This window comes from Acanthochromis polyacanthus, chromosome 7 (genome assembly GCF_021347895.1).
Source record: "Acanthochromis polyacanthus isolate Apoly-LR-REF ecotype Palm Island chromosome 7, KAUST_Apoly_ChrSc, whole genome shotgun sequence".
In the NCBI taxonomy this organism is placed as follows: Eukaryota; Metazoa; Chordata; class Actinopteri; family Pomacentridae; genus Acanthochromis; species Acanthochromis polyacanthus.
This window is the reverse complement of record NC_067119.1, coordinates 20,385,378-20,405,984: the sequence shown is the minus strand read 5'-3', so window position 1 is coordinate 20,405,984 and position 20,607 is coordinate 20,385,378. Positions and strand designations below refer to the sequence as shown.

Sequence of the window (20,607 nt, the reverse complement as noted above, 5' to 3'; positions counted from 1 at the left end):
ACTTTCGCCTTCAGACAGTGTTGAGGGCTTTAAGCCACCTTTTTTTCGAGGGAATGCGTAGTGCGCAGACTCCAGCAGACGGCGCTGATTGGTTAGAGGTAGAGTCGCTGCTGTGGAAGTTGATCGTATTCAACAGTGTGAAGTGAAGTGACGTGGAGTGTTCTGGACACGGCGACTAAAAACTTCCTAAACTATGAGAAGAGTTGCCACCACATCCTGAAATAAGTCACGTCTAGCGGTCGTAGCATCGAATGCTTCACGCTTTCAAATTCAACCTTGATGGAACAAGTTTTTCAACCGCGAGTCAACAACACGGCGCTTACACGGCTAGCCAATTAGCTCGCTAACAGGAACAGCCGCTGCTGTGACGGTAGCTATGTAAAGTCAGCGTTGTGCAAGTCAAACATTGTTCTATCACCTGAGCCGAATCATGAGAAGGACTACGGAGGACTCGAGTGACCGTCGTTGACGTCCAATTTACAGAAACTGTAGCAGTTAGCTTGCTAATGTTAGCCCGTCCGCGAAGCAGGGGAGTATCAGAGGCAACTGTCAAGATGTGCTCTCTGCTGCGGGGTGAGGAGATGTGTCTGGCCCAGCTGTTCCTGCAGTCCGGATCAGCCTACGACTGCATCAGTGAACTTGGAGAGCTGGGGCTTGTGGAGTTCAGAGACGTAAGTCCCAAGATCTCCCGAAACACAAACACGTCTCAATTTGAAAGTTAATGCTGAGTTTGCCGATCTCGGAAGTGTTGACCAAAGTGCAGAAATTCAGCTCCACCGGTTTGAGTCCGTACTGTGGGAAGTTATGTAACAATGATTAGGATAGTCATCCTATGCTGTAAAGTGGCCCGCACGTGTACTTATTGGAGGGTTTGTGATCCATGAACATAAATAAGAGCCCAGCATCCAAATAGTCTGTTTATCTCACTTAGAAAAAAGTTAGAAATCACATTTTTTGCCAGTTATGCACAAAAAGTTTTGAGCAATTTAACTGGTGCCCACTTCTCAGCTACTGAGTTAATTCACAGTGTAGTCAGGTGTGGCTTTAAAGGGCAATGGTCAGATAGTGTAGCTGGTACAGACACTCTTTTGTGCAGTGACAATAAAAGGCCACCTTAAAATGCAACTTTATTCAAATGGCAAAATGCCACAGATGATAAAAGAAAGATGAAAACGGGCTGCTGGCATGCTAGTTAGGGCTGCAGCCAGTCATGTAACTATCCCCATCTCCACTAGTTATTATATGAGGAATTATGTCAGCTCTTGATGGACGCATCTGAATGTGTGATACTATCCACCAGAATGTCTGCCAACTTTGTCTTTCAGGAAATCATTTCAGAAGCAACATCGATTAGCTCCTTAACTAGGCAGATGTGTGGCACTATTTGATGCAAATGATGGACACACTCGTTGCATTATACTAATTTCTGCTCTATCACCCCACTCTCCATGGGCCCCTTATCATTTCTAAAATAGTGCATACTTGTTTGGTTCATGATGTCCATTCTGTTGTACAGACACTACGTTTTCATACACCAAATACTTATTCCCCTCTGTTATAAAGAGTAGATAAAATTTTATAAAATATTACATGCTGTGTTCATATCTTAGTTTTTTTAATAATCAGGATGGGGGGGGGGGGGGTGTTTCCACACTGTCTCCATGATGAGTGAGTATGAGGATTGTTCATCATAAATTGCTGGCCTGAGTATATCTCTTGCTCCTGTTTCAGCTCAATCCCAACGTGAACTCATTCCAGCGGAAACACGTCAATGAGATTAAAAAATGTGAAGAGATGGAGAGGATCCTGGGTAAGCATATATCAGTCTTTGTAAAATACTTTACCTATAAGACTCTCTATTCATTAAGTCAATTCATAGTCAAGGTTTTTATTTTCATCTCACAAGATCAATGCAGAGGTATTGGAATGTAGAAGCAAAAGCAGGGAAGCATCACTTAACAGCAGATCTCCTCACTGAGCTGAATTGAGAGCCGATGACCCTGCAGTCGTGAGAAATGTCAGCTGGTTGTAGATTTAGCTGAATGAACTGCGGTTATCCATGAACTAAACCTTGTATTATGAGATTTAAGACAGGAGCAACACACTGGCAAGATTTGGCTTCAATTGCTGTGCTGTTCAAAGGCTGGACTTGGTATTTTGAAACTTTAATACAAACAAAAACAGTTGTTTTTTTTTGTCTTTGAAAAGATTGTTCTTTGTTTTTACCAGGATACCTTCTGCGGGAGATCAAGAAAGCAGATATTTCACTGCCAGACAGAGATGTGAACCCGGTGACTCCTTTACCCAAGCACGTCATTACGATCATGGTTAGTTACTCACTTATTGTTATTAATTATTTTGCTTTTGCTGTTGTTTGTTGCTTAGATGCAAACAGGTGACAAATTAGCCTTTTCACTCCTATTTTGACGGGACTGCGTGAATCTGTTATGCTGTGGTGGACGCTCTGCTGCATGGTTTGGTCCACTTTTTGCTGTAAATCAATGCAAAGTAGTGATCTCTTCCAGGATGACAGTATCTCCATCCACTAGAGGTCGCTCAGTTTGTGTGATAAAATTTATGTAAATCATAAATAAATAATTTCCACCACCTCCATCAGAAGAGGACATATCTTTAGGAAGAAATGTGCTCAACCCTTCAGTAGCACTCCAGAGACTTGGAGAATCAAAATCCAGGCACATTGAAGCTGTTCCTGCAGCACTCTATATGTCCGTTTATAATGTTTACTATGTGGGTTGCTTTACAGGAGCAGCTTCAGAGACTGGAGGTGGAGTTGGGTGAAGTCACCAGGAATAAAGAGAAGCTGCAGAAGAATCTGCTGGAGCTCACAGAGTACACACACATGCTGCGCATCACTCGCAGCTTTGTGCAGAGAAGTGCTGAGGTTAGTGTGTAGTGTAGCTGACCTCTCCACAGTCACATCTTTGTGTTGTTTGTACAGCAGCCTTTCTCACAGTGTGGCTGTTAGTCTGCTGTTGGTTTGATTTTGGTTCTCCTTCCTTTACCCTCCTGCGTCTTGTGTTTACTTTTAGCGAGAACACCTCGAAGCACAGTACGAGGAGTTTCCGTTCCTAGAAAAAGACGCAATGATGGACTACAGCAGCATGCAGAGGCTGGGAGCCAAACTGGGGTGAGGGATTGAATTCTGTTCGCCATAGCAGTGTTGTATTCAAGTTTGGTTTAGTTTAGTGGGCACCAGGTTGCTTTGTAATGTAAGAAATAATAAAATGTTTTTGCACCGTTGCTGCTACGCTTGTGAAGAAACTTGGAAATGGGGCAAGTTGCCCATTTATTTTCCTCAGAATTAAGTTTTGTGTCCTTTCTTTCTTCTATTACGCTTCTCACTTGCAGACACTCACTTGCATTCACTTACTCGGTCAAACAGGCAAGATATTTACAAGTTCCCAGAACTGAAATGCAGCTGTGGCTCTTTGCCATCAACTTGTTGCTGAAAGAGAACTTAAGCAGATTTTATGCTTCTTGGAGACAATTAGATGCTAAGATTTGAGCATTCCCTGGAGCACAATGGCCTCATTTTATTATGTGACTTTAAAAAACTCTTTCATTCGCTCTGCCGTATCAATTTCAAATAAGGCCAAATAGACTGCACTAAGTTTTCACATATTTGAATGATTTTTCTATGATATCATTTTTGTAATATGAAAGATTTCTAAGGCTGGTTTGCTGTTTCTGAATCCTCTCCTCGTTCTCTTGCAGTTTCATTTCTGGCCTTATTCAGAGGGTGAAGATCGAGGCCTTTGAGCGGATGCTTTGGAGAGTATGTAAAGGCTACACCATCCTTAGCTATGCTGAGGTTGAAGAGTATCTAGAAGATCCTGACACAGTAGGTTCCTTAAAGCTAACTTAGCCCATGATTTGCATTTGAGTTGAATTACTCCACCAAGGAATGTGGCGGAGTTATGTGACGATCAGTGTACATGAATCTGTCTGTGCACAACATTACTCAAAAACGGAATAACAGATTTGAATAAAATTTTCAGAGAAGGTCAGAAATAACAGAAGTACCACCTCATTAGATTTTGGCAGTAATGCAGCTTATAGTTTGGATCCATGGATTTGTTAGGATTTCCCATAGGGAAATAGCAGCACCGCGTCACTGTAACTATGACAACAAATGAATGCTACCTCAGCTGACTGCTGATGATCACATGAAGGCGATCCTACTCCAGATCCACCGCTGCACACTTATTGGGACTTGTCTGTCAGAAATGATACAAGAAACTAGGGCTGCACGATTATGGCCAAAATGATAATCACGATTATTTTGATCAATATTGTAATCACGATTATTAATCACGATTGTTCATCATGTTAGGGAAAATATCTGTATTTTCATTGCATTGCTTTTAAGCAAACAATATATATGAAGTGTTTTCAGTGCAAAATGAAACTTAAAAAAACCCCTTTTTTTTTTTTGAAACTTTAAATTAATATTTCCCTCTATTTTCCCCCAACATTTTTCATACAGTGCAGATAACGCCATTTTGGAGAAATAATTGCGCGAGGGGATCACATATTTATTGTCCAGTGTTTTGACAATTTTTCCGAAGCCCATGTTGCTCACTGTATTTATTGGACACGTCTTTGGCCAAATAAAACGATATTGCGTCCGTTATCTCTGTGTGTCTTTGGGAGGTAGCTGGATACGGTGTTGCCCGATGCAGGGACGTGGTAATGGTTGTCTGGGTTGCCGCTGGACACAGACAGTGATTTTGTGAATCAACGTTAGCTTTAGCCTTCATGCATTCCTCGTATTTGTGATGTTTTTTCAGATGGTTAAACAGATTAGTTGTGTTACTATGGGGGGCAGAAACAACTCTGCTACACTCTTTACATATGACTTGTTCTTGTTTAACGTCACTTGCCCTGAATCCGAAACAAGTCCAGACGATGGATGCTGATCCGTTTCGAGGCACCAGCTCCTCACCATGATGCTCCTCGTCTCCAAATGCTGCTGTACTTTCTTCTCTCGACATGACTTGCTCTCATCAGCCCAGTCCACTGAGTGATTTGAGGCTGCCGCTGCAGGCTGCGCTCGCTTGTTATTTAGGCAGCGTCATGAAATCTTAACCATGTGTTCGCCTCCTGGTAGTTGGCTGAAGACTGGTTGACAAGGCGCTTGATAAGATATGCACCAGAGCCCGTATTTTAAATGTAAATCTCGCCAACCATCAGGTTAATTTAATTGTGGCAGCCAAAATCGTGATCGATTAATTGTGCAGCCCTACAAGAAACAATTGATTACATTGTGGGGGTGTTTCTGAGTCCCATCAGTTTCCGCCACCCGCTACACATTTAGATCACGCGATTTGGTATCTGTACATAACATATACACACATGGACAAAATTGTTGGTACCCCTCAGTTAAAGAAGGAAAAACCCACAATTCTCACTGAAATCACTTGAAACTCACAAAAGTAACAATAAATAAAAATTGATTGAAAATTAAATAATCAAAATCAGCCATCACTTTTGAATTGTTGATTAACATAATTATTAAAAAAAACAAACTAATGAAATAGGGCTGGACAAAAATGATGGTACCCATAACTTAATATTTTGTTGCACAACCTTTTGAGGCAATCACTGCAATTAAACGATTTCTGTATTTGTCAATGAGCGTTCTGCAGCTGTCAACAGGTATTTTGGCCCACTCCTCATGAGCAAACAGCTCCAGTTGTCTCAGGTTTGATGGGTGTCTTCTCCAAATGGCATGTTTCAGCTCCTTCTACATATGTTCAATGGGATTCAGATCTGGGCTCATAGAAGGCCACTTTAGAATAGTCCAACGCTTTTCTCTCAGCCATTCTTGGGTGTTTTTGGCTGTGTGTTTTGGATCGTTGTCCTGTTGGAAGACCCATGACCTGCGACTGAGACCAAGCTTTCTGACACTAGGCAGCACATTTCTCTCCAGAATGCCTTGATAGTCTTCAGATTTCATCATACCTTGCACACTTTCAAGACACCCTGTGCCAGATGCAGCAAAGCAGCCCCAAAACATTACTGAGCCTCCTCCATGTTTCACCGTAGGGACAGTGTTCTTTTCTTCGTATGCTTGGTTTTTGAGTCTATGAACATAGAGTTGATGTGCCTTACCAAAAAGCTCCAGTTTGGTCTCATCTGTCCAAAGGACATTCTCCCAGAAGCTTTGTGGCTTGTCAACATGGATTTTTGCAAATTCCAGTCTGGCTTTTTTATGAGTTTTTTTCAGCAGTGGTGTCCTCCTTGGTCGTCTCCCATGAAGTCCACTTTGGCTCAAACAACGACGAATGGTGCGATCTGACACTGATGTACCTTGGCCTTGGAGTTCACCTTTAATTTCTTTGGAGGTTGCTCTGGGCTCTTTGGATACAATTCGAACGATCCGTCTCTTCAATTTGTCATCAATTTTCCTCTTGCGGCCACGTCCAGGGAGGTTGGCTACTGTCCCGTGGGTCTTGAACTTCTGAATAATATGAGCCACTGTTGTCACAGGAACTTCAAGCTGTTTAGAGATGGTCTTATAGCCTTTACCTTTAAGATGTTTGTCTATAATTTTTTTTCGGATGTCCTGGGACAATTCTCTCCTTCGCTTTCTGTTGTCCATGTTCAGTGTGGTACACACCTTTTCACCAAACAGCAGGGTGACTACTTGTCTCCCTTTAAATAGGCAGACTGACTGATTATGAGTTTGGAAACACCTGTGATGTCAATTAAATGACACACCTGAGTTAATCATGTCACTCTGGTCAAATAGTTTTCAATCTTTTATAGAGGTACCATCATTTTTGTCCAGGCCTGTTTCATTAGTTTGTTTTTTTAAATAATTATGTTAATCAACAATTCAAAAGTAATGGCTGTTTTTGATTATTTAATTTTCAATACATTTTTATTTACTGTTACTTTTGTGAGTTTCAAGTGATTTCAGTGAGAATTGTGGGTTTTTCCTTCTTTAACTGAGGGGTACCAACAATTTTGTCCACGTGTGTACATGCATAGCACACGCCTGTGCTCAGCGCAAGGCCATTTTTTATTAAAGATTTCATCCGTTGGAAATGATACCAAGACTGAGCTGCCTTGGTGGAGTACTGCACTCTCCAAGTGCTTTTCTTTTTACTTATGCTATGTTTTGTTGCAATTTCTCTGTATTAAAATTGTCAAGCAAGGCAAAGAAAGCATTTGTATTAACTGTGTCTTACTTCCTAGCTTCTATAGATGGAAGGTACTTAATTTGGTACAACAAGATTACAAACTTGATTTATTTAAAGACGGGGCGGCATGGCTCAGTGGGTAGAGTGGCCGTCTTGTCACTGGAGGGTTGCCAGTTCGATCCTCGGCCCGTCGTGCTCATGTCGAGGTGTCCCGAGCAAGACACCTAACCCCTAATTGCTCCTGATGGATGTGGTCAGCGCCTTGCGTGGCAGCTTCCACCATCAGTGTGCGAATGGGTGAATGTGATGTGTCATGTAAAGCGCTTTGGATAAAAGCGCTATGTAAGTACAACCATTTAAAGACCGATTCCAATAAAAAAAGGAGTTTTTTTTGCCTAATTCACCTTGTTACCATGGTGTGGAGGACATGCATTTTATCCTTGACGGTACCAATGACTGTCTCAAAACGTAGAATCACACAGCCAGAGTTTCATGTGTAGCAAACCTTAAGATCTGATCAGAATGAGCGTCCTGTAGTAATATTACAACTTGTTATTGTGCAACGTAGAGTAGTTTTACAGTGAGTATTAAAGTCAAAATTTGATAGATCTGCACATTTAAACACAAAGCAGTGTTGTAGAGTTAAATCATAGCCCTTTTTATGGTATGAAGGATTATTTTCATGGAAGAACACTTCTGTATGGGACACACACAGGTGAGTCTGAGGGGGACTTGTTGGATGTTTGCTGTAAACCATCTCTAATAACACACTTTGAACCTCATCCAGGAAATGCTTGGAAGGACAGACTGGATCTTGACTTCTGTGTTTGCAAGTGATAAGAACTTTGTTGAGACTAATCTAGAAATAATTTCCTGTTAGTTGAAAATTGATGTTTGTTCCTACACAAAACATCTGACCATGTCTGTGCCATTTTCAAGGCCATGATGTTGCAGTGAACCAAAACTTACTTCTGGAAAAGCTACCAAGTATATTTGTTCAAGTCAAAATTGTTCCAAGACAGTTTGTATTTTCATTTAAACATTCTAGCCTTTTGCTTCTCAAATTTGCTTGTTTATTATAGGGTTCTAAAAGTTAGATATTATTGAGAAAATGCATTTGTGTGGTGTTAAAAAAGAGAGTGCTGCAAGTGACATTCAGTAAAGTAAATTCCGGAAACTAACTGAAGGTGTATTTGTTGAATAACAGAACTAAAACGGAACTGACACTTGAACCTGTGAAGTGTTTTGTTCCTGGATGTTCTCGTAAACAATGAGCACCGTGATCTTGTCTGTTCTTACTGAGTGACAAAACTAATCCGCTTATCCATTCCCTCTGCTTGACCAGAAGGCAGGCATGTGGAGCTGTGACGGATCACTAATGGAATGTCAGACACAGTCTCACTGACTGGAAAGCAGGAAAATTTACTATCAGTGTTCACATCTGTTGCTGAATGCAAAAGGGGATGGAGAAAACGGTGCTTTTAGCTGCTGTTTATGACATTAAAGAGGTTTCAGACTTATTTATTTTGGCAATAATCAGCTTCGTCTTACAAACAGATATATAAGTCCATATTTGCTCTTCATTTTTGTGAGCTATACAGGTTTTCAATAAAGAACTTCCCTTATTGTTGATGGAGTATCACTTATAGACGGCACTTCCCCTTGTTTTCTATGTGCAGGGTGAGCCTATGCAAAGCGTGGTGTTCCTGATCTCGTACTGGGGAGACCAAATAGGCCAGAAAGTAAAGAAGATTTGTGACTGGTAAATATTACAGTACACATCTGCTTGTTTTGTGTTTTTTTTCTTGCCCTGGTAATAGTGAATTGTGAATAACTCTCGTTTTCCCTCCACAGCTACCACTGCCACCTGTATCCGTATCCCAGCAGCAACGAGGAGAGGAATGACGTTGTGGAGGGACTAAGAACTCGCATTCAGGACCTGCACACAGTATGTTTTACGTTTTTCACCGTATCTGATTATGCGAGTGTTTAATTAGTGACAGGAAACTAGTTATGCTGTGTGTCAATTGTTAAAGTTTTACTCTTAAATGTGTTTTCTGTCTTCTCTCTGTTTAAAATACAAGCTAGACCATTTAAAAATTGAATTCTCCAGGTTTTTTAGGATAAAGGAATGCAACATTTTCAACAAGAAAGCTTGTAGAAATTGTGTGAAATGGAGCACATTACATTCTATTGCATAAAGTAGATTCAGGATTACTGCTTTGGACTGGTCTTTTATGGTCGGCAAAAAGAAATGGCTGATTATTTTCCTAAAAGATGAACCTGGTTGTTCTTCTTGTGAACCTTTCAGTTGAGTTTCAGTCTGGGGCTCTGGACTGTGAATCATTTGGTAGCTTTAACCTGATGTGACTGAAAACACGAAATTGCTCACACCCCCGTAGCACATGATCAACATGAGGCCTCAGCTGAGCATATTTGAGCAGTTCTTTTTCTGGCCTCTTTTGTCTCCTGTCTGCATTTTGTCTGTCAAATCAGCCCAGGCAAACCCTCACAAAAGCCTCTTGTTTCAGTTGTGAATGTTTTTCCTCCTTGTAATGTTCCATACATGATGAAAGATTTTTTTTTTTTAAATGTCAGGTTTTGGAAACTTGACTCTTTTTTTAAAGTCTGATGTATCTCACTAAGAGTCCTGTTTGTCTGTCCCTTTGACCAGGTGCTGCATCGGACAGAAGATTATCTGAAACAGGTTCTGATTAAAGCTTCAGAATCAGTCTACACCTGGGTCATCCAGGTCAAGAAAATGAAGGCCATCTACTATATCCTGAACCAGTGCAGTTTTGATGTGACTAATAAGTGTCTAATCGCTGAGGTGTGGTGTCCCGTCAACGACATTCCCACACTGCGGAGAGCCCTCGAAGAAGGATCGGTGAGAGAGCTGTTAACAGAGCTGCTCTGTCTGGCCTCACTGCTGATTTTTTTTTTTAATTTGTTTAACCAGAGGAGTTGTTTCATGAACTGCGGTATTGTTACAATGAAAGCAAGCACTGTTTGGAGCCTTTCTTTTTATTATGCTCCCTTTAGTGTTAGAAAAATGCATTTTACATGGCTTTGGTACTGAAAGGCCACTGTTCATTCAGTCTGCAGGCCGAGGAAGACAGTTTGTATTTGACATAAAGAAATGCAATTACTTTGGCAGTAATTGTACATAAATAGTATATGAATAGTGACCAAACCACAAAAGTACATAATATCCAGTCTTTGTCATTCAAGTTTTTTGATTTTACATGTGCTTTCTACATTTTTCTGTTATAATCAAATGTTTTAAGACGATGAAATGAACTTATTGGAATGTCTCACTCGGATATTTTAGAGAAAAAGCGGAGCAACAGTTCCTTCCTTTGTCAATCGGCTCCCCACCACCGACACGCCCCCGACCCTGATCAGAACCAACAAGTTTACCTCTGGCTTCCAGAACATCGTGGATGCTTATGGAGTGGGAACTTATAGAGAGGTGAACCCTGGTGAGTGGGATTCTTTGTCTTAAAGTGATTTTTATTTTTTGTAAGGATGCACACAGACATCACCAGATGAAGTCTGACCGTAAATGTGCACAGGGCCGCATTTAAATCAGAGCCAGTGTTTTATCTATCAATATACAGATTGCAAAAGGTTTCACATTCTTGTATCAGAAACCAAGAGGTGACTGCAATGTGGGCATTAACAATGTCATAAAACACAGAACAAATAAGGTCTTTTTAAACATCTGCACAATGGAATCATTATAGCATTCAAGACGTGCCTTTTAATCCGTGTGAAGGTAAAGCTAAATGACCTTTTATGCTCTTTCTGTCATCATTGTACATATGATTTTAACTTTATGGAATTGCTTGTATTATTGCGAGATGTTATTATCTTGTTGTCTTTATACTCTAAATATGTCAGTACAATATATTTTTGATAATGACTGTTGTTTTTGTTCCATTTCTAGCTCCGTTCACAATCATAACTTTCCCGTTCTTGTTTGCTGTGATGTTTGGGGATCTGGGTCATGGAGCTATCATGTTTCTGTCAGCTGCCTGGATGGTTTTGTACGAAAACAACCGTAAACTTAAAAACACCAGGAATGAGGTGAGTGAAAATTCCTGAGCAAGTAATATCTTCTTGAAGTCTTAGCTGCGTTACTTGGCAAAAGTGCAGCCAAGTAATTGAGTGTGTGCTTGCAGATCTGGAACACATTCTTTGAGGGACGATACATCATTCTGATGATGGGCCTGTTCTCCATCTATACTGGCCTAATATACAACGACTGTTTCTCAAAATCCCTTAATATCTTTGGCTCTGGGTGGAGTGTGAGGGCCATGTTTGAAAACAATGTGTGGGAGTGAGTATCTAATGACAAGAACGTCTTCACTGGAGGAGAAGAATCTACTAAGCTGTAATGAGCAAACTGTTGTGTGTTTTAGGATAGTAAAAAAAAGATGGTGTCTCTTGAATTTATTTTATAATCCCCTACATTTAGCACGAACACTTACAGTTTTATTTGTGCCTAACAGCAGCAGTGTCATCAGTGGAAATGGTGTTCTCACGCTGGATCCAAACATTACAGGAGTTTTCAAAGGACCATACCCTCTGGGAATTGATCCAGTAAGTAGAGCTTTTAAAGGCTTAGTCATCATATTTGACACATTGTCTCCTATAATTCCCCATAGAGGTGGGTTTAGTCTTTGTCTCCCATCATTGTGGTGGTTTTACAGAGCCTTTATCATACTGAGTGCTTGATATGGGCTCCTAAAATTGCACATACATACAATAACTAACATATTATGCATACATATCAGTCCAAAACAATACAACAAAATGCTAATAAGTCTTTTAGTTACCACAAGAGTTACCGCTTTGACTGAACAATTCAGTAAGATGCTTTCACACAGTAAATATGCAAGTGCATTTTTTTATACATATAAATAATTCAATATATATGAAGGAGCTATAGGTGGCTGTGATTTTGGATTTGTAAATAAGATTTGTCACTTTAGTAAAGTAATGCACTTTATAGCCTGGGAAATTTTCATCTCATTGTACTAAAAGGTTAAAACAAATCCATTTGTATAAAGTTATTGCATTAACACCAGTAAACATGAAACAGCCTCTGATGTGGAGCAGCCAGATCTGATGTGGACACAGCAAATTCAATGAGTGCATCACCATTACCACTAAAAACTGTGGCTTATTTGCTTTATTGGTTGTGATGGTACTCGCACAAGGACACACGTTTGACACACAACACGAGTATTGTCCAATTCCTGGAGTTGAAGTTATTGAATCAGTTGTGTAAAAATAACATGAGCGTTAAGCAATGAACAAGACAAAGCTTGCTATTCTTTGTGGGATTTAAGTAACATTATTGTTGTTGATTTTCCCAACCACAGCTAATAATATGTCGTCTTTGTGTTGTAAAGATTTGGAATTTGGCATCCAACCGCCTTACATTTCTGAACTCCTATAAGATGAAAATGTCTGTGATACTGGGTATCATACACATGAGCTTTGGGGTCGTCCTCAGCACTTTCAATCACCTGTAAGTACTAGTTTGTTGCTGTTTTATTTTTAACCTCGAAACCTCTTGATTTTATATGTCACTGAGTTTAGTTCTCTGCCTTCTTTTTGTCAACAAAAACAGGCACTTTAGGAAGAAGTACAACCTGTACTTGGTGTTTCTGCCCGAGCTCCTGTTCATGCTGTGTTTGTTTGGATACCTGGTGTTCATGATATTGTACAAGTGGCTGTTCTTCACCGTGAAGGACTCCAGACATGCACCGAGCATTCTCATCCAATTCATAAACATGTTCCTCATGCAGAGTGACACAATGCAGCCCCTCTACCCAGGACAGGTGAAAACTTACCCCAAAGCTCTGTTCCTGAAGCCGTTTACTTTTGTTTTACTGAAAAGATTCAATGTCATGTTTAAAATACACTAAAGAGCTCAATGGGAGAGATCATAACAGTCTAATGAAATTATGTTTGGCTTCTTTCAGGCTGGCCTGCAGGTATTTCTTTTGGTCATTGCCCTTCTGTCAGTGCCTGTTTTACTCCTGGGGAAACCTGTCTACCTTTACTGGCTTCAGAATGGAAGTCATCGCCTTGGAATGTACAGGGTGAGGCTCTGAGGCGCATTTCTGCCTGTAAACCTTGGCATACATGTGGATAAGCATCTCTGAACATTTCTTCCAAGCGTAAATGTGCAAATAGATCTCGCTTCTCTGTTTGTTGTCAGGGATATGAGCGTGTGCGACGAAACAGTGAAGAGGAGCTCTACCTGATGAGGGCTCATGACATGGAAGAGGGCAGCAGTCTCAGTGATTTTTCCACTAGTGGAGAGCACAACACAGAAGAGGTCAGAGCAGCAAACAACTGGATGCGCCGTTAATCTTAAACTTCTTTGCAAGAAGCCATTGTCATTTTTACATTTTTTTTTTAACCTATGATGTTTTTTGTTTTGTTTTGTTGTTGTAAATAGTTTAACTTTGCAGATGAGTTCCTTCATCAAGCTATTCATACTATTGAATACTGCCTTGGTTGCGTCTCCAACACTGCCTCCTACCTAAGGCTCTGGGCTCTCAGCCTGGCACATGCCCGTGAGTATGACTTTTACGGTGTAAGACACAGGCAGCTGATCCCTCCTGTAAGCCTGCAAAAGCACACATTAATGCAAAGTGATTTTATACAGTGCAAGTCAAAGCGCCACTTCACATTTTATTCTCTTCTTTACAATGTAACAATGTCCTTTTGCTCTTGTGAGTACCAGATGTTAAGTATTATTGTAATGACTTTGTGTGGCTGCTGTGTTTGTTGTTTGATTAGTCATGTTGTGTAATGCACAGTGGTAAGGGGCTTCATGGCACTTAAGCTTAAATGCACACTTGACTAATAGTGATGCGCTTAGTTTCCTAGCAGCAGATTACATATTGTTAGAATATATACCAATATTAATATGCAGCCTGCTTCTTCTTCTGCTTGTGAATGTGTGGTTCTTAACCCTGTAGTTTTGTAATATATTTTTGCATGCATTTTATGGTTTGCCAGACTTTACTTGATGTCTCCTGCAGGTTTTATACAAAATCGTAATTAATTTATATCATTTAGTTGTGGCTGCCCTATCCATTCCTGCATTTGTAGAAAGCAGGTTTCTCGATCAAATTTAACTCTTAAACCTAGACCTTGTGGAATCATTGAAACAGAAAGTTTAAGCTTGATTGTGACAGGATACAATAAAAACAAAAACCCTGTTCCTCAAGGATTAGTCCAAAGCAGCTCCTTCAAACAATAATGATAATAATAATTATAATCACTTTATTGATATAGAAACTTTGGAAAACAAAGTTAAGAACTGTTTTACAATTAGAAAAAGTCACATTAGCCAAATAGTGAAAACAAATTCAAACAAATAAATAGATAGTGATTGCCGTTACAAAGTAAACTAACAAGTGTAAATATTGAGGTAAAGACCGTATAGTGATATTTATGGTGTGACTTTATCAGATTAATTTACATATAAGGGATTAATAATCTACAAAAAATGAATGCTACTTTACCTGACTATAATGCATATTAAGCTATATCCCCCTACAGCATTATTCATTATGGAGATTTTCCTGACTATCTGAAGTTTTGACCCTTTAGAAATATACATGAAAACCCAACAAATCCAAGGATTTTCTGGATCCCGTTTTGTTATGAACTCGCGCCATTTGAGTACAGCTGGAGGTTTTCCTGAACATTAACTGTAACGTCCCCTCTGTCTCTGTGTGTTGTAAATCCCAGAATGAACAGTGCACTTGCTCTTTGTTCTGCTTCCACAGAGCTGTCAGAGGTGCTGTGGGCCATGGTGATGCGAATAGGGCTACGAATGGACACCAGTCTCGGGGTTTTATTTTTGGTGCCTGTCTTTGGCCTGTTTGCAGTTCTCACTGTGTCCATCCTCCTGGTAATGGAGGGTCTGTCTGCATTCCTTCATGCCCTCCGGCTGCACTGGTACGAGTATTTGCTGAAGTACTTGTGAGATTGTCACAGTCAATGTGCTTTTTGTTATCTCAGCCTTTTTTATATTCATAACAGCTGTTGGTTTCTTCCTCAGGGTGGAGTTTCAGAATAAATTCTACAGTGGGACTGGAGTCAAGTTTTGCCCCTTTTCCTTCTCTCTCTTGCCCTCCAGCTTTGAGCATGACGGTTTACTGTGAAGGGACTATCTAACAACACTGTTAGGTGGTGATCAGAGCCAAAACAAGCCAGCAGGGTTCTGTGCTTAAAAAGACTTGTTCCAGAGATGTCATGAGGTGATTTTGATATTTATTTTCCTCTTTTAAAAATTTGTCATGTAAAGAAAATTGTAAGGTAAGTGTCAGAAACGTGCTGCAGTCCCAGTTTGGAAAACATGGACAGAGCAGAGTGTGCTGCTGAGAAATATGTGAAACGAAGAGTAAATTCATGTAACGAAGAGTATTTTGTATCTGGAGCAGTATACTTATCAGCACAACATTTTGAGGTTGAAGTGTGAGGCTCAGATTGAAAATGGAACTCATGCTTACAACCATAAGTTTTTTATAAGGTAGCGGTCGTTGATGTCATTTGTATCCACCAAATGTACAATAAACAAACAAAAAGGTAGATTTAATATTAGATAATGTGACGGCGATAAGAAATTAGAGGGACTTAAGATCTGGCTACACAGCAAACACAGAAAGATAAATGTATTCCCATTTTTTAGGGGATGAATAAGAAAAAAAATAGCATCCACCTTTTCCTTTAAATGGAAAAAATCCTGTCTTTATTTATTACTTTCTGTTTCCCTGTAGAAATGCTGTTGACATTAATTTTGACATAATTGTGTACGTTAATGCTGGTATTTTAATTTCATTCTCACGCTTCAGTTTTGTTCAGTTTCCATATACTCAGTAGTGAGCCACCTTTCAGTTACATTGTTTTTGCTCTGCTTTTCGTTGCACTGACTGCCTTACAGAAGTACAATTGAATAACAGCAAACTGTATGATTGTTCAGGTTCCCTAATATCTCCCGTGTGTCCTACCAAAACACAATGAAAGATGTTTGAAAGGGCTTAGGCAGTGATGAGATGTATATACTTTTGCAGAATTCTTTTTTTTAATTTATTTTAAACTGTTGGAGCCTAAGTACAGATGAATGTTGATGGAATGTGATTTTTACTTTTATGCATTCACAGTGTTGCCTTTGCCCCTGCCACTTAACTATACAATTTAACATTCCATGCATGGAAAGTCTTCAGGCATTCATTTGTAGACTCAGCTCTGCTGGCTGGGAGTCTCTTACTTTGAAAGGTCCTAAATCCATAATTAGTACATTAGCTGACCTGTGTTACATCCTAATAGGAGAACATTGGTAAAGTTTCTGATTTAAGGCACGCACTATTTAATCATTTTTTTAGTCGGTTAGTACTGTGTGGAATTATGATTCTTTCTAAAGGGAATGAGACTTAATTGTCATCACTGTTGTGCTATTAAAGCATCTGCATTTTGTTCCATAGCAACATAGTTTGCTTCAGGAAGACGTTGAATATTTTAGCAGTGGTTATGTCTAGTATCAGATCTCAATGATACAAGTGGCAGTCGCTGTTTGGTTAGGGTAAGTGGTATTTCATTAGCAATTATTGGTTAGTTCAAACAAACATGTTCGACACTTGACTGAAATGGGGAATTGTAATTTCTTCTAATGCAAGTGTGATTGTTCATGTAATTTTAAAAATCATGTTTTTTCGTTTGCAAACACTCCATGCTCCAATTCTTTTAAGGAAAGTGTTCACCCTCAATGTCAGTAATAAATTGTATTTGTTTGAGTAGTTTTTCCCCTTTATTTCTTGCTGTACTTGGGTTTATCAAAGCCACACGGAAGTTACTAGTAACACTGTCAATACATGTCATGCAGCAAAATTTTACATTCAATATGTTTGAGTGGGTTTAGCAAGGAATGACCAAATTCATAAACCCTTTTAAAAGTTCGGTCTGTAATTGTGGACCTTTGTGCTTTATTTTAAATGGAGCCTTATTTTTAAATGGAGACTTGATTTATATTCTGTGGAGACATCACATTGATGATACAAAAAACTGCAGTTGATGCAGTATACTGGAGATTAATTGTAAGAAAATATACATATTCTATTATTCTCACACCAGTAGTCTGAAGCAGTTACTCATCTATTTGTGCATTTCTGATACATTAATTGGCAAATACTGAAATAGTAGTTTGTTGCTGATATAACACAAAAGAGAACTTTAAGGAAATATAATCAAGCTAATAAATTAGCTCTCTATTGAAAACAGTATTTAAGGCAAGTTACATGTGCAGAATCATAGAAGAAAGTAATGTAAGAACAAGACATGCACTATGATGCAACAGATACCCAAAATGTATATTTGCTTAAAATTCTGAAGTCATTATTTATGCTATATAAACAGAATTTAATCATTAAATTGTGTATCATCAGTTTTCCTAAAAGCTTTGGGTATTTATCTTTTGTTTTATTTATTTTATTCATTATTACTGGTGAATGATCTGTTTAGCTGTTAGTAATATGGAACCAAAACGATAAATGACACTAATTTCATTGTGTTCAGGCAGCAGCTGCCTCTCAGCCAACACTCGGGAATGAAATTACCCAGAATCCTTTGCCGAGTAGACACGTTAAGTGGTTGCTACGGCAACGGGAAGCGATTAACTTACAACAGGTTTGCTAAAACAGTTTATGAATTTTAGATAGCGACGTGTTGGCCATGAGGGTTTCAAATATTTCAAACAGTAACTTAATGAGTTGAAAAATATGGTTCACCACGATTTACGAGTGGAATGGATCCGACAGCAGGTGTCTGCCGGCTTCAATTTAACAAGCTGCCCCGAAAGTTTCGACGAACTCCTCAGTCGGGAAGATGGAGAAACAGAAAAGGAAATTATCCGATATCTGAACGTCGTCTCTGAGAAAGATTCGTCTTCTTGTCTCCTGTTTTTCGAAACTATGAGAGAGAAAGAAATTGAGGTTGAAGTTCCAGTTGGTAAGTTTTGACTAAATTGTCTGTTTTCCTCGTGTATAGTAGCAGAGAAACTTCAGCCTCAGTGTCCTTAAAAGTAAAGTTATTGTAGAAAGTCAGGAGACAAACAAACCTTAACTCTTTCTGCTTACTACTGTAACAACAATTTTCCCTTGAGGATCAATAAACTACTATTTCTATTCTATTCTATTCTATTCTGATTGCATTGACTTGGTGTTTGAACAAGCATGACTGCACTGTAATTAACAAACAAATTAAAAAAACTGAAGTTGAAGTACAATATCCAGCGATATTTATACTCTTTTTTTTAAAATCAATGCATTATGTTCGAAGAAATGAAAAAAGTTTCCTAAATTACAGAGTTTGAATAGAAAATACAGAAATCTAACACGAATAAAAGTCACTACCAAATTTGAAGAAATGTTAAATTCATAGTTTGGGTATATACCTTTACATTAAAAACAACAACAAAAAACATATTTAGTGCAGATAATTATTGTCATTTTGCAACATCAGTAGATCAATTTACAGATAATATATATAATTCCTTGGTTATTTTTCTTTGTGAGGCTACTTTTCTGTCATTAAAAAAAACGCTATTACACACGTGGACAAAATTGTTGGTACCCCTCAGTTAAAGAAGGAAAAACCCACAATTCTCACTGAAATCACTTGAAACTCACAAAAGTAACAATAAATAAAAATTTATTGAAAATTAAATAATCAAAAACAGCCATCACTTTTGAATTGTTGATTAACATAATTATTTAAAAAAACAAACTAACGAAACAGGCCTGGACAAAAATGATGGTACCTCTATAAAAGATTGAAAACTATTTGACCAGAGTGACATGATTAACTCAGGTGTGTCATTTAAATGACATCACAGGTGTTTCCAAACTCATAATCAGTCAGTCTGCCTATTTAAAGGGATACAAGTAGTCACCCTGCTGTTTGGTGAAAAGGTGTGTACCACACTGAACATGGACAACAGAAAGCGAAGGAGAGAATTGTCCCAGGACATCCGAAAAAAAATTATAGACAAACATCTTAAAGGTAAAGGCTATAAGACCATCTCTAAACAGCTTGAAGTTCCTGTGACAACAGTGGCTCATATTATTCAGAAGTTCAAGACCCACGGGACAGTAGCCAACCTCCCTGGACGTGGCCGCAAGAGGAAAATTGATGACAAATTGAAGAGACGGATCGTTCGAATTGTATCCAAAGAGCCCAGAGCAACCTCCAAAGAAATTAAAGGTGAACTCCAAGGCCAAGGTACATCAGTGTCAGATCGCACCATTCGTCGTCGTTTGAGCCAAAGTGGACTTCATGGGAGACGACCAAGGAGGACACCACTGCTGAAAAAAACTCATAAAAAAGCCAGACTGGAATTTGCAAAAATGCATGTTGACAAGCCACAAAGCTTCTGGGAGAATGTCCTTTGGACAGATGAGACCAAACTGGAGCTTTTTGGTAAGGCACATCAACTCTATGTTCATAGACTCAAAAACCAAGCATACGAAGAAAAGAACACTGTCCCTACGGTGAAACATGGAGGAGGCTCAGTAATGTTTTGGGGCTGCTTTGCTGCATCCGGCACAGGGTGTCTTGAAAGTGTGCAAGGTACGATGAAATCTGAAGACTATCAAGGCATTCTGGAGAGAAATGTGCTGCCTAGTGTCAGAAAGCTTGGTCTCAGTCGCAGGTCATGGGTCTTCCAACAGGACAACGATCCAAAACACACAGCCAGAAACACCCAAGAATGGCTGAGAGAAAAGCGTTGGACTATTCTAAAGTGGCCTTCTATGAGCCCAGATCTGAATCCCATTGAACATATGTGGAAGGAGCTGAAACATGCCATTTGGAGAAGACACCCATCAAACCTGAGACAACTGGAGCTGTTTGCTCATGAGGAGTGGGCCAAAATACCTGTTGACAGCTGCAGAACGCTCATTGACAAATACAGAAATGGTTTAATTGCAGTGATTGCCTCAAAAGGTTGTGCAACAAAATATTAAGTTATGGGTACCATCATTTTTGTCCAGCCCTATTTCATTAGTTTGTTTTTTTAAATAATTATGTTAATCAACAATTCAAAAGTGATGGCTGATTTTGATTATTTAATTTTCAATAAATTTTTATTTATTGTTACTTTTGTGAGTTTCAAGTGATTTCAGTGAGAATTGTGGGTTTTTCCTTCTTTAACTGAGGGGTACCAACAATTTTGTCCACGTGTGTATCTTAAGAAACTCAATTAAAAAAAACTAAGCAAAGGCAGGATTTAATTGTGATGCATTTTTCAATTCTGTTCAGATTTGTACTAGACTGAATTGATTTCAAATCGCAATTTGAGACAGTGCAGTTGAGGGCAATTAAATAATCAGGGCCCTTGGAAATTTGATTG

General features: G+C 39.2%; 1 protein-coding gene across 2 annotated transcripts; it reads left to right on the top strand.

Moving 5' to 3' along the window:
• The first annotated feature begins 88 nt into the window (after positions 1-88).
• atp6v0a2b (ATPase H+ transporting V0 subunit a2b) lies at positions 89-16,996 on the top strand. Of its 2 annotated transcripts, none has more exons than XM_022198906.2 (20): positions 89-671; positions 1,732-1,810; positions 2,230-2,327; positions 2,765-2,902; positions 3,051-3,148; positions 3,736-3,862; positions 8,849-8,931; positions 9,024-9,117; positions 9,844-10,056; positions 10,501-10,651; positions 11,119-11,258; positions 11,354-11,511; positions 11,687-11,774; positions 12,590-12,708; positions 12,811-13,021; positions 13,166-13,285; positions 13,405-13,524; positions 13,648-13,765; positions 14,990-15,161; positions 15,265-16,996. In XM_022198906.2, the coding sequence occupies exons 1-20, from the start codon at positions 507-509 to the stop codon at positions 15,365-15,367; spliced, it is 2,595 nt and encodes an 864-aa protein (XP_022054598.2). In that variant the 5' UTR covers positions 89-506; the 3' UTR covers positions 15,368-16,996. The 2 variants fall into 2 exon arrangements, with proteins under 2 accessions (XP_022054598.2, XP_022054589.2); XM_022198897.2 differs by having other exon boundaries at positions 90-671; positions 11,684-11,774.
• The last annotated feature ends 3,611 nt before the right edge of the window (positions 16,997-20,607 follow it).

Bases quoted from the DNA above. Each gene is read 5' to 3' on its own strand.
- atp6v0a2b (XM_022198897.2), top strand. From the start codon at position 507: ATGTTAGCCCGTCCGCGAAGCAGGGGAGTATCAGAGGCAACTGTCAAG. The intron at 10,057-10,500 runs GTGAGAGAGCTG...CGGATATTTTAG, and splicing joins GAGCCCTCGAAGAAGGATCG to AGAAAAAGCGGAGCAACAGT. The intron at 15,162-15,264 runs GTACGAGTATTT...TTTCTTCCTCAG, and splicing joins CATGCCCTCCGGCTGCACTG to GGTGGAGTTTCAGAATAAAT.